We start from the raw sequence: 17,278 nt of genomic DNA on the forward strand, positions 1-17,278 counted from the left end.
GGAAATTAACAATTTGTCACAAGAAAGAAGTAATAAAACTCCTAAGTAATAAAATATGTAATACATATTGAAGTCTATTTCAACACCCTGTGGTCTGTCGCCAATTCTATTTGATTTCACACTCACAAAACTGATTTTAAATTAGATTTCTGCCCAATGCTGCTGGAGTAGACTAATTTCAGGTTTCAGGAGTGTGTGTTTATGTGTTTTAGGTCCATGCTGCTGAGTGAGATAGAGAAAGAGGAGACAGAGCGGCGGTGGTATTACTCACAGCTGCAGAGCTTGTCTCAGAGACTGTCCGAACTGCCGCGGCTTGATACGGTAAGCAGCCTAAACAACTTCCACCCCAATTACTCACTGATGGGACTGTGTGCATCTGCAGCCAAAAATGAGGTCACCTGGTTCTGCTGCTTATGACCACAGATTGTCCTTTGAGTCAGGTGTCCCTTGTCTAGTTTAAATTAATGGCACTGATTCTTAAAGAGATATTACAGCCAAAAAGTAAACATTTGTCATTATTTACTTACCAACACGTTGTTCCAAACATTTTTTTTTTACCTTTGAACAAAAAAGGAGAAGAATGTTTGTGCAGATCTTTTCCATACACTAAAAACATGTTGATTAAATGTGTTTATAGAACAGTCTGTAATTCTCTTTCCTGTCTCTAGGGGTTTGATCATGGTAGAAAGAATAGTATGCATACAGTACAGATGATGTCTGTGCATTTTTCTGTGCTTCACAGTTCTCCATGCAGGTGGATTTTATTCGCCAGCAGCTGGAGTTCGAAGCTCAACAACTGCGCTCCGTGATGGAGGAACGTTTCGGCACCAGCGACGAGATGGTTCAGAGAACACAAGTAAGAATAGATTGTAGATTCAATGCCATGTTGTCATTAACAAAGGTCCAGCTGTTAAACCAGCTTTAATGTCACTAACCAACCAGCAGGATGTATTTGGTCAGTCAGCTAAGCTTTGATGAAACATTTTGAACTGTACTCGTACAGATTCGTGTTGCTCGATTGGAGCAGCTGGAGAAAGAGCTTCAGGAGGCCCAGAGCTCACGTGCTCCTCAAGAGAAGAGTGCTCTTCCAGAAGCTCAGGTGACCTATACACCCCTGTCCTCCATTTGAGTCTGAATCATAAAATGCAACTGTGATGCTCAGTTGATTGTCCAAAATGATTATATTGTTAACAACAACAGCTCCATCGAAAAGTTAAAGAAACAAATAACAATAAGTGACCTTTACTTAGTTTTATTTATATTTTATTGTATATGTACAAAAATTCCAGATGACTGCCCAGTGATAACAATAACAAATATAAAAAGAATACATAATAATAACAAATGATAAAAGGTCTAGTTTTCTAGTTTTAAAGATTCTACTGGGAATATGCATCATATATATAAGTGCATATATATAGGTATATATAAGTGAACCATCATATATCTAAGTTAAGCAGTTTTGTTTTTTAAAACATTATTCATTTTTTTCATCTTTTGTCTACTAAATTGAAGTTGAGTATGTGAATTATAACCAATATATAATAATAAAAATAATATCTGTAATAATATTTGTTTTAACACTAAGAATTATTTTAGTGTATAATAGTTTAGTAAACACAGGAAATTTTGTGAGTCACACTTGTTATTGACAGAAAAACACTAATCCTAATATGTTCTCGGCACTTTAATGATTTCATTCCAGTGAATTATTAAGTAACATCAAAATGCTACAAAGTAAGTTTCCCTGCTGTTATTTATCTCTCAGTAGTGGCGTTTTCTCAGCACAATTTATAGATGCTGTAAACTACTGGGGTTTGCATTGCCAGAGGCTACACAAAAGCACAGAAAACATTGTTGACTGAACCAGGCTGCTGGAAAAGTCGCATTAAAAATGTGACATTTATAGCTCAGGTAATGGATAGAGGGAGGTTGTAAAAAAAAAAAGGAAAGAAAGAAGAGGAATCACTATATATGTTACATAACAGAGCTAAAATTAAAAGTTCCTTTTGCATCACTGGAAGTTGCTAATTTTAATTACAAACATGATAAATTGTAATCATCATGAATTAGTCTTAAGCAATAAATTAGAAGTGTGGTTTCCACTATGGTGTACCATAACTGCTCTGTTACATAAAACATATATATCAAATATTTATTGTAATTTAATTTAACTTGTTGTTCCGTGTTTTATTAATGGAACATGATGCAGTATTCGTAGTATCATAAGATATTTCTGCAGTGGTTGCTCCGAGAAACATTATTCTTGCACAGCTTCACATCCACCCAGTCTCACCTGCCGCTGTCTCACAGCACACACTGGCACTCAGTGTTGCTATGCAGAAAACAGGGTATGACCTCCGCAAGCTGCCTCCTATTGGCTGCTCAGTGACTGGGATGCTTGGCAAGTGTGAAGATGTCATTTTAAAGCATAGTTCTCTGAGACTAAACGATTCCCACCGCGGCAAAATTGTCTCTGGTCAACTCTGCACTGACCATGAGCCCTTGAGGCCTGCTTTTTATTAAGGCTGAGAATGAAAAATGAAGGAATGAAATGATAAAGTCAGGATGGGATGACACCTTCAGTATAAGGTTGCCATTTAAATTGTATGCTTTAGATTTTTCTCTGTTTTGGGACCTTCACTGGACTCTTCAACTCAATTTAGAATAATAATAGTCATCAAAACTATGAAATGAATTGGAAGTATTCAGTAACCAAACTAGCAAATCGAACTTATATGCTACCAACAATATTAATAATAATGTTTTATGTTCTTTAAAGTAGGCACTCATTGTCTAAATCACACCTCTTGACTTTCTCTCACCCAACTTCATGAGGTGGATCCGGGAATACTTGTTTAAATTGGATAGGGCTTATTGGGCAAATATATTCTGAAGACTCTAGAATATCATTCAAGACATGTCTGTGTCCTCTCTTGTAATCTGGTTGTCTAGAGATTGTATTTGTAGCTGGTGCCAAATGTTGCCATAGTGAAGGGTTTGAGCATGAAAGAACGGATCAGGTCTCTGGCACTGGTGCTGATTCACTCTCCAAATGCAGATGTTGTGCACATGCTCAAACTGTTTTTAAACAGAAAAAAATCAAATGTATGAATATCATAGCACTGGGTATAAGATATTAGACCATGCTGCATACGGAAACGATGATGATGACGATTTTTTTAGCTGGTTTCAACTGGTGTTGAGGCAATGTTATTAAGTTAAGCTCTGAGGCAGATTAGTCACAGGTGTAATTCATCACTTCATGTTTGACAGCCACGGAGTGACATTTTTTCTTTATTTTGAAGAATATATTATGGAAGGCATTTTCTGCCAAATTTAAATAAATAAATTAAATGATTAAAATGAAAATTGAAACCAGATTAACAATTTCATTACAGAAAACTGTACGCAAAATATGTGACAAAATTGAGAATTAAATTAAATGATTTCATTTTCACAGTGACATCCCTGTCAAATTGAAACATAAAATGCAATTGGTGATTTCACATTTGATTTTCAATACAGTCTCGAGGCAAGACTGCCAATATTAAAATGAAAAGCCAAACGTGAAAAATAAACTACAAATACAGTTTTTACAAAGCTCTTTATTAACGCTCACGCAATAATGGTGACACAATTCAAATTTAAATGTAAATTTCACAGTTTTCATTTTCGTTTTCATTTTCAAAGACAACCTGCATGCAAATTCTATGTTAATGAGTGGGTGTGGCTCAATTACGCTGTTACGTGGAGGAGCTAAAATGGCGGTTATGGCCAGTATAGCAGCAGAATTAAACCAGCTAGCAAACATTTCGGATGATGATGACTTCATTTTGCTACGAGTTGAATCTATATTGGATACACTTGGACATTTTGCAGCCGTCACAAACTCCGATGTCGATCCTCGAGTTATAAATAGTCTTAGTGAGGTTGTGCAGTGACTTCAAGTTCGGTAAAACTGGCAAGATATTCACAGATTCGACTTTTCCGGATCAATAACTCGCGAGCAAAACGTTTTTGGTACACGAATTATGCCTCGTTTTACTCGTAGTGATGTAGTAAACGAGCTACAAGCGAGTTTGCCTGAAAACAAGCTTTCCTCCGCTCTGTACAAAATACGTTGATCTCAATGCGCTGGCGTCTGAGAGACAAGCCCTAAGGGACCGTCTGCAAAGTGCGAAATGCGAAAAAGGTTACTAATAAAATACTTAATAACTTCACAGTAACACACTGTAGTGTCACCAAATTCAGTTCACACATCACTGCTCTCCTGCTGCTTATACTACAGTGTTGGTTTTAAAAATAGTTGCTTTTGCACAATTTTACGATTTTTTTTATTATGAAAACGTCAATAACGTTACTGTAACACACTGTACTTTCACCAAATTCAGTTCAAACATCACTGCTCTCCTGCTGTTTTTTTTTTCATAATAAAAAAATCATAAAAAATGTGACAAAGCAATTATTTTCAATATGAGTGTAGTAGTATAGCCAGCAGGAGAGCAGTGATGAGTGAACAGAATTTGGTGGAAGTAAAGTGTGTTACAGTAAAGTTATTAACTATTTTTCATAATAAGAAATCCTAAAAAATGTGCAAAAGCAATTAATTTCAAAATGAAAGTTGTAGTATAACCAGCAGGAGAGCAGTGATGTGTGAACTGAATTTGGTGAAAGTACAGTGTGTTACAGTAAAGTTATTAAATTTTTTTCCTTAATTAGTATTCATAAAAAACATTTGTTAAAGGAATTATTTGCAAAATTAAAGTTGTTGTAAAACCAGCAGGAGAGCAGTGATGTGTGAACTGAATTTGGTTGAAATACAGTGGGTTACAGTAAAGTTATTAACTATTATGTTCAATGGTGACTTTATTTTCCATAATAAAAATCATAAAAAATGTGCCAACGCAATTATTTTCAAAATTAAAGTTGTAGCATAACCAGTAGGAGAAACGTTATGTGTGAACTGAATTTGGTGGAAGTACAGTGTGTTACAGTACATTTATTAACTATTGTTCATAATTAAAAAAAAAATCATAAAAAATCTGCCAAAGCAATTCCTTTTAAAATCAAAGTTGTGGTATAAACAGCAGTAGAGCAGTGATGTGTGAACTGAATTTGGTGGAAGTAAGGTGTTACAGTAAAGTTATTAACTATTATGTTCAATAACAGTGAAGTAATTAATTATTTTTCATAATAAAAAATCATAAAAATTTGCAAAAGCAATTACTTTCAAAATGAGTGTTGTAGTATAACCAGCAGGAGAGCAGTGATGTTTGAACTGAATTTGGTGGAAGTACAGTGTGTTACAGTAAAGTTATTAACTGTTTTTCATAATAAAAAAAATCATAAAAATGGTGCAAAAGCAACTATTTTCAATATAAGTGTTGTAGTATAACCAGTAGGAGAGCAGTGATGTGTGAACTGAATTTGGTGAAAGTACAGTGTGTTACAGTAACGTTATTGACGTTTTCATAATAAAAAAAAAATCGTAAAATTGTGCAAAAGCAACTATTTTTAAAACCAACATTGTAGTATAAGCAGCAGGAGAGCAGTGATGTGTGAACTGAATTTGGTGACACTACAGTGTGTTACTGTGAAGTTATTAAGTATTTTATTAGTAACCTTTTTCGCGTTTCGCACTTTGCAGACGGTCCCTTAGGGCTTGTCTCTCAGACGCCAGCGCATTGAGATCAACGTATTTTGTACAGAGCGGAGGAAAGCTTGTTTTCAGGCAAACTCGCTTTTAGCTCGTTTACTACATCACTACGAGTAAAAAGAGGCATAATTCGTGTACCAAAAACGTTTTGCTCGCGAGTTATTGATCCGGAAAGTCGAATCTGTGAATATCTTGCCAGTTTTACCGAACTTGAAGGCACTGCACAACCTCACTAAGACTATTTATAACTCGAGGATCGACATCGGAGTTTGTGACGGCTGCAAAATGTCCAAGTGTATCCAATATAGATTCAACTCGTAGCAAAATGAAGTCATCATCATCCGAAATGTTTGCTAGCTGGTTTAATTCTGCTGCTATACTGGCCATAACCGCCATTTTAGCTCCTCCACGTAACAGCGTAATTGAGCCACACCCACTCATTAACATAGAATTTGCATGCAGGTTGTCTTTGAAAATGAAAACGAAAATGAAAACTGTGAAATAAAAGAGGAGTTAAAATGAAAAGTAAAATTTACATTTAAATTTGAATTGTGTCACCATTATTGCGTGAGCGTTAATAAAGAGCTTTGTAAAAACTGTATTTGTAGTTTATTTTTCACGTTTGGCTTTTCATTTTAATATTGGCAGTCTTGCCTCGAGACTGTATTGAAAATCAAATGTGAAATCACCAATTGCATTTTATGTTTCAATTTGACAGGGATGTCACTGTGAAAATGAAATCATTTAATTTAATTCTCAATTTTGTCACATATTTTGCGTACAGTTTTCTGTAATGAAATTGTTAATCTGGTTTTAATTTTCATTTTAATCATTTAATTTATTTATTTAAATTTGGCAGAAAATGCCTTCCATATTATATACCCTGTGTATCAGTCGTAATACAGCACAGATTTGCAGTACTTCACTGATACTTTGCTGCTTTAATAAATGTTGTGTTAATTCAGACGTACAGACCAAATTTCCAAGTATCTTGTGTACTAAACAGGAATAAATAATAAACCATATCCTCTGTCCACAGAGCACCGAGTGCCTCTCAAAAGCATCTGTGTCTGACATGGATACTGGAAGTGCTGGTACTGTGGATGCCCCTGGAGAAGCAGGGAGCAAAGTAAGAGCATTGTGGTTTTTTATTTGTCTGTTGTTGATGTTTTTTTGTTGTTGTTGTTGTTTTTTTTTTTTTTTTGCTTGTTTGTTTTGAGTTTGTCAGTATTCCTAAATGTAATCTGGTTACATACAATGATATTTCAAGATTAAAAAAAATCACAGAAGAATCGTTAGGAACCTTAAAGATCAGGTTATAATTTTAACTATGTATCGTAAGGAGCTTTATCAGCCTTTCTGTAAACACAGCAGTCTATATATTTGTACTTTATTTTACTATATATATATACTATATTTTATTTAACGAATTAAAATAAATGTGATGATGCCTGTAAAGCATGTGTTGGTCTTTTGATGGACTGACCATCTGTCCCAAGATATTTCCTTCTTTTGGCCCAAGATGCTGAAATAGGATCCAGCATCTCTGTTAAGCAAGCAGTTTGGAGAATAAATGGATATTTTCCTTTATAATCAACATCAGATTAAGAATTAGCTGTAAATAATACACAAAATATCATACCTGTCTAGTACCTATGTTAAATTAATTCACTTCATTTAAACAAGACACTGTATGTTCAGCCAATGTCATTTCATTTCTGACCTTATATGCAGCGTTCATAGTGCAATAATGAACTCTAAGACAGCATATGTCAGCTATACTTAAATTGTGTTTGGGTTGCAGGTGGAGATGGTGTTTTGGCTGCTGTCCATGCTGGCCTCTAGAGATCGAGAAGAGATGTCCCGTAACCTTCTGGCAATGTCAAGCTCACAGGAAAGCTGCATTGCTATGCGCAAGTCTGGTTGTGTCTCACTGCTTGTGCAAATACTACATGAGGGTGGCACTGGGGAGGCAGCCGGGACAGGAGGCTATAGTCGGGAAGCCCGTTCGAGAGCCAGTGCTGCCCTGCACAACATTGTGTACTCGCAGCCGGATGAGGGCCAGGCACGTCGCGAGATGAGAGTTCTTCATGTGCTAGAGCAAATCCGCTCACACTGTGAGAATGGCTGGGACTGGATTGAGAACCATTTAAGTACACCCTCACCTGGTGGTGGCAAAAGCATGGGTGAGCATTGGTTAAGATATAGTCAGTGTGTTATATAATGAAAAATTTATCATTCATTTGTTTATAATAACCGTATTCTTTTTTGTGTATATCAAGTTCCAAACAAAAAGACAAAGCTTATACATATAAGTTATAAGTATAAGAGAGGTTCAATATGTTTATTTAGTCTACGTCCACAAGAAGCCAGAGCTTTCCCTATGCAATCAGAAACCCTGAGTGCGATATACAAACGAACATGGAATAATTAATTTATTAATCTGTGTTAATGTTAGTTAATAAAAAGACAGTCGTTCAGTGTTTGTTCATGTTTTTTTGCTGTTACGTGACGTAGCCGTGTCTGACTAGGCGTGGAGACGTGGGCTGATGATGTCATCGTTTCAGAAAATATATGGATTCGCTGTCCATATGAAATCGCAAGGGAGCCATTTTCAGATTTATCCACTCAGGGACCCGGTTTCAAAAAATATTTCACTCTCCCAAAACGCGCCGGGTCCGTGTAGACGAAATGCCTATACGATACAAAATATATGCGTGTATAGCTGAACGTCAGTGTATCTGGACAGGGCCTTAGATTTTTCATTTTTTAGTTGTTATATGTCAATTTAATTATATATTTTTTGATTGATATATCACTTTTATTTGTGATATTTATGATAATTTGACACATACTGTTAGAATACTATAAAATAATGAATTAATATACTTTTACTTTTATATCCACAGAAATCCCTGAGCCAGTGGATCCCCAAATGTGCCAGGCCTTATGTGCAATAATGAAGTTGTCCTTTGAGGAAGAGTACCGCAGGGCAATGAATGAACTAGGTGCATGAATACATTTTTTCTTAATAGATCAAAGAGCCATAGAGTGTATGCTGTGGTTGTAATTAAGTTGTAAATACAGTGAGGTGAAAACACAATAAAAATAATTGTGTTTGTGGATCTTTTAGGGGGACTGCAAGCCATTGCAGAGCTAATACAGCTGGACCAAGAACTGTATGGCATGCAAAATGAGCCAATTAATATGGCCCTCCGGCGTTATGCAGGAATGGCACTCACAAATCTTACATATGGAGATGTTGTAAATAAGGTAAATGTGGATTCATGATAAAAATTTAAAACATTGCTATTTGTACAGTCATCTCATCTTATTCCTTCACAATAATGTAATCACTGTCCAAACTGGCCATAAATATTTTACTGAAATATGTTTAAATGTAACTATTGTCATTTTTCACTCTAATTATAATTTTAATTGTTAACAATGTAAACATACAGTGCCAGGCAAATGTACAACTTACAAATGCAATTTTGTGCCTTGTTGTGATGTTGACAAAATGTTCTTTATTAAGGCTACACTTTGCTCAAAGAAAAACTGTCTTCAAGCAATTGTTGCACAGCTTGCATCTGATAGCGAGGAATTACAGCAGGTACATAACCTACTTTTCCATACAGCAAACCATCACTCCTTTATTAACTTCTAGGATGAGAAATATTATGCAACAGCTCATTATAATAGTACATTTTCATATGCTTCTCAATTATCTGGCACTCACCCGCACTGTGATTTGTCATTGCTTTTAGGTAGTGTCAAGTATACTGAGAAACTTGTCATGGCGGGCTGATATCAACAGCAAGAGGGCTTTGAGAGATGTCGGCAGTGTGTCAGCACTTATGACTTGTGCACTGCAGGCTACGAAGGTACAATCAGAAATGTCTATGTCATCCATTTCTTGCATTCAGTAAAACTGAACATGAGTGATTTACCCTTTAAATTGGTCATATTTGTGCTTCAATAGCACTCAGAAAGATAATTTAGCAATGTGTGGTCTCCTCCACAGGAATCTACTTTAAAGAGTGTGCTCAGTGCACTGTGGAATCTGTCAGCACACAGCACTGAGAATAAGGTGGCAATTTGCTCTGTTGATGGTGCTCTCGGCTTTTTGGTTAGCACTTTGACTTATCGATGCCAAACCAACTCATTGGCCATAATTGAGAGTGGTGGAGGTATCCTGCGTAATGTGTCCAGCCTTATTGCTACACGAGATGATTACAGGTATCATGTTTATTCACATTCACAAGTTAAACAGAGACTTAAAGTTTCCATGACATCACTTAAATTCTGTTTTTCTAATTCAGGCAAATCCTCAGGGATCATAACTGCCTTCAGAAAATGCTGCAGCACTTGCGATCTCACAGTTTGACTATTGTGAGTAATGCATGTGGAACCCTCTGGAACCTGTCTGCACGAAGTCCAAAGGACCAGGAATTGCTGTGGGACCTGGGAGCTGTAAGCATGCTGCGCAATCTAATCCATTCAAAGCACAAAATGATAGCCATGGGAAGTGCTGCAGCTCTGCGAAACCTGCTCACAAATCGTCCACTTAAATATAAAGATACTGCAGTTATATCACCAGGATCTTGCATGCCATCCCTCTACATGAGAAAGCAGAAAGCATTAGAGGCTGAGTTAGATGCGAAGCATCTGGCAGAAACATTTGATTCAATTGAGAAGCAAAGTTTCAAGCATCAAAGCATAAATAAACCTTTGAGGCACATTGAGAGCCTAGCAAAAGACTATGCCTCAGATTCTGGTTGTTTTGATGATGATGAAGCACCTAATGTATCAACCAGCTTGGATACTGGAACATTCTCCATGCTCTCCATGTTTTTGAACAATTCTGACTTCCTTAATACCCAGCCCCGTAAGCGAGAGGGGGAGCCTGAACAAGACGTCGAAACCTTTCAAACTGAGAATAAAAGGTCACAACCCCCGGATGATGAAGTGACTGTGGCAGCTGAGAAATTAGCCAAGAAGATCACCAATACTGTGGCTAAAATTGACAAACTGGTGGAAGACATTACCATGCATACATCCTCAGAGGACAGCTTCAGCGTCAGCTCAGAAGATCATTTTGTGGATTGGAATTATGGGCCAGATGAGCTTCATGAGGCACGAGCCATTTCATGTTCCCCTTGTCATCTTTCTGACACCAGCTCTTTTTCACCTAAAGAGTGTCTCAGCAGAGCACATGCCTTCCTGCATCTTAAAACAGCCAACTCGAGTTTATCCAATGACAGCCTTAACAGTGGCAGCATCAGCGATGGCTATTGTGGCAGTCAGGACCAGACTAAAACCTCAGCAAAGCCAACAGAACAACGACGTCCTAATAAACTTGACCTTAAGGTGACTCATGAAGAAACCGTGAACAGTGGTGTACATATTTCAAGAGTCATGTGTCAAAATGAGATCCCTGAAAGAGATTTTGAGACAAACAAAGATGCTATTTTGCCAGATTCAAGTTCCACCGATACAGAGAAAAGCCAGGAGCCTTTTATATCCACACCTGCAACAGTTTCAACTAAGGTGTCTTCAGATGCTAGTATACCAACTGTCAAGTTGTCTCCCTCCTATCAGCATGTTCCATTGATCCAGAGTGTTGCCAAGTTTGGCATTGCAAAAACTGCAATTAATGTTCAGGCAGCTCAAGCAATGCGCAGGCAAGCTTGGGTTCCAACAGTGATGACTGGAGGTAGTATTAGCAAGTTTTCCCCAATATGCTCTGCAAGAAGCCCCACAATAGGACAGCTGGAGACCCCTCAGAAGTATTCAGTAGAGAACACTCCAATATGCTTTTCTCGTTGCAGTTCTCTGTCTTCTTTGTCTTCTGGTGATGGAGCTCTTGATGGACAGAGTCAGACTGAAAATGACCTGGAAAGTGACTCATCTTTAGAGATCATAGAGGTGGAAGATGTGAATGTTGAGAGAAAATATGAAGAGGATGAGACACTTGATGACCTGAGTGACAGTCAGTTATTATTAACCGATCAGAAAATCAGCAGCTCTAATCCAACTGAAATCCCCAGTACAATCAAAAATGAGAAGAGGTTCCTTAGAGGAGTGTCTCCAGTAATTCTTGAGGACAGGACCCCATCCAGCTCTTCAGAAAACTACATTCATGAAACACCTCTTGTAATGAGCCGCTGTAGTTCAGTTAGCTCGCTTGGCAGCTTTGAAGCTCCTTCGATTGCCAGCTCTATTCAGAGTGATCCATGTAGTGAAATGATAAGTGGTACTGTTAGCCCCAGTGACTTACCGGACAGCCCAGGACAAACAATGCCTCCAAGTCGCAGCAAAACCCTGTGCTGTGCAGAATCAAGTGGACCAGAAACACAGAATCTTAGTGGTGTAGGAAGCCAGTGGGAAAACAGTTTGCGCAAATTTATGGAAATCGCAGACTTTAAAGAAAGGTTTAACCTCCCTCCAGATTTGGACACAATGATCTATTTCACAGTGGAAAAACCAATTGAGAATTTCTCATGTGCCTCCAGTCTGAGTGCCCTTCCCCTGCATGAACACTATGTCCAGAAAGATGTGGAGCTCAAACTTACTCCTCTACTAAACCAGCAAGACAATGATCAAGAGGATTCTGAAAAGGAAGAGGACATGGATGACCAAGACCACTATAGTGAAGGCAACTCAGAAGATGACATAGAAATTCTGAAAGAGTGCATTAATTCTGCCATGCCTTCCAGGTTTAAGAAGGTAAGGCCAACTGTGATGCCCAACCTCTCAAACCAAATTCTCAACATGCAGAGTCGAAAATCTGTGCAATTACCAGTGTATATGGTGCTGCAGAACAAAAACAATCAAATATGTGCTGGACAGAAGCTTGGAATGTCTTCAAAAGAAATATATCATGATGATTCCTCTTACACTGACTCTGCTGAAGGTACACCCATCAATTTCTCAAGCACCACTTCCTTGAGTGATGAAACACTCCAGTATCCACTCAGAACTAAAGGAATAAAAGACTGGCGAAGAAAGAAAGAGACACAAGAGTTGATTGACGTTGAGGCAAAGAGAATTGAAGACCTACGCATGTTTTCTCGCTTTCAAAAACCAACTAAAATGACATGTCAGCCTCCTATAGTCACAAACCAACTGAACAAGACAATCAGACATATGGTACCCACTCAGAGATTACTTATACAGAGTAAAGAAATGGCAGCAAAAATTACACAGCAAAGGATTCAAAGCCAATCTCCAGTTCGACAAATACAAAAGCAAGGACAGAATCTGTCAAAAAGCATGCCACAGTTAGATATTCCTATAAGAAAACAAAACACAGAGGTGTACCAAAATCAGAAAACCTGTTCTCTGAGTCATGCACAGGAAAACACTTTAGCCTTTCAGTCTAGACATCACCCAACAACTACACAAGTGGCCATCTGCCATAAAATGGATAGACGGGATGGACCGATGAATAGGACGGGACAGAAACAGCATTATGAAACAAGCAAAACTAATGTAATACGCAATGCTAATATACAGGATCAAGTCAAAGGTTGTCAATCCCGCCAAAAGGGTTTTCACAGAATCAAGCAAAACCTAATTTTAGAAGAAGCACCTCCATGTTACTCTTTGAGTTCCTCCCTTAGCTCTTTGAGTGATGCAGAATTTGAGGAATATCATGGAAAACCTCAGCATACGTGGACAAGGAATAAACATAATGTTACATCCAAACCCCAGTGCCCTCCAAAATCACAGCAAGAACGTAACAAGTTTGAAGAGATCAGCTCGCCAAGCTCAGTCAGCATGGATTCAGAAGATGACCTTTTGATAAAGTGCATAACATCTGCAATGCCTCAACACAAGAAAAAGCAGGCTGCCAGAAAAAAGAAAGCTGAGAAAAAGCACAAACAGAAAGCTACTCTTCAGAAAGGAATAGACTGGAGCCCTCAAAATGACCTAGATTCTGATGAAATGGCATCAGATAAAGACTCTGATCTCAACAGTGTTGAATGGAGAGCAATACAAGAAGGGGCTAATACGATCATAACCAAGTTACAAGCTTCAAAGTCCCAGGAACCCTCATCAGAGTCTGAGTCAGTTCTGTCATTTATGTCTGGATCAAGCTTTACTCCTAAAGAGAAGAAGGTATACAAAGATGACAAAAAGGCTAATAAACCACTTGACTTTGCCCCTCGTAAACCTGTTGCAAACTTGCCTGTGGTATTCAGGGGTAGAACAGTGATATACACGCCCAAGAAGGAGACAACCCTCTCTCAAAGACCACCTCCTAAAAAGGTGACACAGAAAGCAGATGCCCCTAAAAATCCAGATCTAGCTCAACACAGGTCAAGAAGCCTTCACAGACTGGGCCACCCCATGGACTCCACACAATTGTCATTGCCCAAAAGAAGCTCAACACCACCTGCCAGGATACCAAAGAGCTCATCTTCAGGATCATCTCAAAGTTCAACACCTTCCAGGCCTCCTCAGAAGAAAGTAACCTCCCCAACCCAAACCATTAAACAAGGTCCAGAGAAGGTAGCCTCAGCACCATGCAGTCCAACGGACAAAAGAGCAAGCATTTCAAACAACAATCAGAACTCAAAGTCTCCTATAGACAGGAAAACACAGAAATCCCCAGTCAGAATACCATTCATGCAGAATCCATCAAGGCAAACAAGAAACATTTCACCTTTAGTAACCAACCAGCCCACTAGCATCAGCAGACAAAATACGCAGATGTCAGGGAAAAGAATACTACCAGCCAATCGATTGGATTTGGTTCGCATGACATCTACTCATTCAAGTATTGGTGAATCAGATCGTAATGGCTTTCTCAGACAACTGACATTCATCAAAGAGTCATCAAAAGTCTCAAGACATGATGCTTTTTCACGTTCTGTCCCAACATCACAGCATGCCTCACCCCGAAGAGCAGTTCCAGGGGCCCCAGCAGTTTTCTTATGTTCTTCCCGTTGTCAAGAGCTGAAGGAAGCAGTTCAATCTCCAAAAAGAATGCCTGTGACTCAAGGACAAAGACAAGTGCAGGAACAGGGGGTAGTCAGACAGGGCATAACTCCATCAAGAGCCACCTCCATTGATAGGGACGTCACTGTGAAACGCCCAGCTAGACGTACAAGCTCGGAAAGTCCTTGCAGGGCCTCACAGAGAAATACGCCTGGCCCAAAGCCAAGAGAAAAGAGGGAGGATACCTTCAAAAGATACTCCTCCTCACCAAGCATAAATGTCTTGAGTCGTGTCACCAGCCGCTCATCTCTTCGCTCTTCATCTTCTGACTCAAGTGGACGAGCTAAAAGTGAAAGGAACACAAATCAAAGGCAACACAGAGCTGGATCACATAACTCTGACAAAGTGACCTGGCGAAGGATTCGCGATGAAGATGTTTCCCAGATATTAAAGAGCACTCTTCCACCCACTGCACTGCCTTTGTTGCCTTCACCTGAGGGCACCAAAAAGATTCCTTCAGCACTTCCTGGAAAACTGCCTACTTTTACTCTAGCATCACGGAAAACAAGTGATGCAACTGTTCAAACTGAGGACTGCTCAGCCAACAAAACTAATTCAAGCACCTCTCCCACGATTGAAAAAGTTCTTGGCATTACTGAAGATGTCAGAAAGATGGCCCTCCCCAGGAAAATAAGCATGGCCTTCGGGAATACCCTCCAAGATGGGGATTCAGATGGATCACTGAAAACCTACAGCACAGCATCAACCTCCACCTTTCAGTCAGTGGAAAGTACCCACAGTGGTGGTGTTGGCCATTTCCGACAGAGCGCACCCAGTAAAGCTGTCAGGGTTACACCTTTCAACTACATCCCCAGCCCCATGGTCTGCTGCTCTCTACAGACAATGGCAGAGAAGATGGGGGAAAAACATGAAGCATAATCAGTCTACTGTTCCAAGGTTGACAAAGTATTTTGCTCCTGATGCTGTAAAAAAAACTCAGGTGGTAATGGATATGGTTCTTTTTACCTCGGATATTTAATGAGTCTTGTGCTTGCCAGTGCATCAGAAGTTTTACCTATTTAAAAAACAAAAAAATTAATCTGGATGTGAACAATTACCCATGTAGTATAGAATCTCACTGGATTCACAACATTAACCTAACCCCACCACAAATGAGGGTAACCTATATATATATAATTTTGTATAGTGATAATAATCATCGCTTGTGCTACTTGGACAATTAATCACACATGTCAAAGACTGTCTCAGAAGTGTGTTATCCACAGCTAAAAATTACGGCCTAGATTTAGAACAATATGCAAACTATTCTTTGAATAAACAAGGACAAATACTTTTAAAGATCATGTGCCACCTGCAAACCGGAAAAGACTGTTGTACTCTCACATGAGAACCATGTATGCACATGCCTTTATGTCACACAGACAGGTTAAACAGCCTCTTGCCTTCACTTATTATTACTACAGGAAAATATAGCTACAATACGTAAAATCTGCACAAAATGTGTAATCATCATGGATATCTAGTGGTAATGTTGTAAATACTTATGTACAACTGTAGTCAAATGCTGCCCAGAAGGCAAAATGTAATCCTTCCATTGCTACAAATAGCATGCTAAATACTCACTCATCCACTGTAAACACGTGAAGTTGACTTTGCAGTTTCTTTTTTCATTGAAAATGACAGACTGTAAGTGCAACCATGAATCTCTGCCCACATATTTGCATTTTTGAATATAAGATTGTTGTAATTGTTGAGTGTTCAGCAAATGTATGTAAAACGACTAAGTAGCTGTACATACTCTTGCTTACTGAATGCTTTCATAATGTCATTTTGTGTAGAGTCGCGTTATGCTTTAAGTATTTAAAAGCAAGCTAATGAGTAGCAACTCTATGGATTGAGATAAATACTCGCCATTTACAGTAAGTTGGGCTGAATTCTTAACAGACTGCTGTAGAATGTTTAAAATGGCTTCCATTCAACCAAAGCCTACTGCCAAAACTGCAGCTGCACAAGCAAATATTGTAGACATATAGGTTTCACTATGGCCAATTAGTCAGCACAAAATGTGTTCGTCTTATTTGGTGAGGTGCAGTATTTACATGGGCTAAGTTTTAACTGTAATATAGCAGCTATACTCCTGTAGTCTCTGTTAGTCAGAAACATACATTCTCTCCTGAAAGTAAAGTCATTGATTCCATAAATTCTGGGAATGATACAGATAACTACAGTGTATTTCGGATGTGCTGTGACTGAGTGCCGATACCAACTGGTGTTCCCACATTAAAGACTTTCTCTGAAGATATTAAAATTGACCAGTAACAGAGATCAGTGTAATGTTGTAATGACCCTTACCAGTGGTGGTCAGGATAAACCAATATGATGCAATGCTAAATTCAAATTGACATAAAGTGAAAATTTTATGCATATTTGAGAGATCTTGTCAAAGCATGAATTGGGTTCAGAAATGTTGTTTGAAACAATGTGTTGTTGGGGGGTCCTGAAATAAACATTCTCATAAAACCTGTGTCCTTACTTTATCTGCAGTGGAAGTCATTTATTCAATGGTAGATGCATTGTGACTATCTTCAGGGTTGCCAGGTCTGCGTAACAACACTATTCCAATGGCCAATCAAAAGCAGCCCAAACTATCAC

General features: G+C 38.5%; 1 protein-coding gene across 3 annotated transcripts in view; it reads left to right on the forward strand.

The window, feature by feature from the left end:
• LOC113069376 (adenomatous polyposis coli protein 2-like) overlaps nucleotides 1-17,160 on the forward strand; it is a 34,109-nt gene extending 16,949 nt beyond the window's left edge. For all 3 annotated transcript variants that reach the window (XM_026242429.1, XM_026242430.1, XM_026242431.1), the window contains 11 exons: nucleotides 213-321; nucleotides 743-856; nucleotides 1,004-1,099; nucleotides 6,699-6,788; nucleotides 7,464-7,845; nucleotides 8,569-8,667; nucleotides 8,793-8,932; nucleotides 9,195-9,272; nucleotides 9,427-9,543; nucleotides 9,684-9,898; nucleotides 9,982-17,160. In XM_026242429.1, coding sequence (XP_026098214.1) covers nucleotides 213-321; nucleotides 743-856; nucleotides 1,004-1,099; nucleotides 6,699-6,788; nucleotides 7,464-7,845; nucleotides 8,569-8,667; nucleotides 8,793-8,932; nucleotides 9,195-9,272; nucleotides 9,427-9,543; nucleotides 9,684-9,898; nucleotides 9,982-15,544 — 7,003 coding nt within the window. In that variant the 3' untranslated portion in view covers nucleotides 15,545-17,160. The remainder of the gene's footprint in view (nucleotides 1-212; nucleotides 322-742; nucleotides 857-1,003; nucleotides 1,100-6,698; nucleotides 6,789-7,463; nucleotides 7,846-8,568; nucleotides 8,668-8,792; nucleotides 8,933-9,194; nucleotides 9,273-9,426; nucleotides 9,544-9,683; nucleotides 9,899-9,981) is intronic.
• The last annotated feature ends 118 nt before the right edge of the window (nucleotides 17,161-17,278 follow it).

The sequence above is a fragment of the Carassius auratus genome, unplaced genomic scaffold, assembly GCF_003368295.1.
Source record: "Carassius auratus strain Wakin unplaced genomic scaffold, ASM336829v1 scaf_tig00001591, whole genome shotgun sequence".
In the NCBI taxonomy this organism is placed as follows: domain Eukaryota; kingdom Metazoa; phylum Chordata; class Actinopteri; order Cypriniformes; family Cyprinidae; genus Carassius; species Carassius auratus.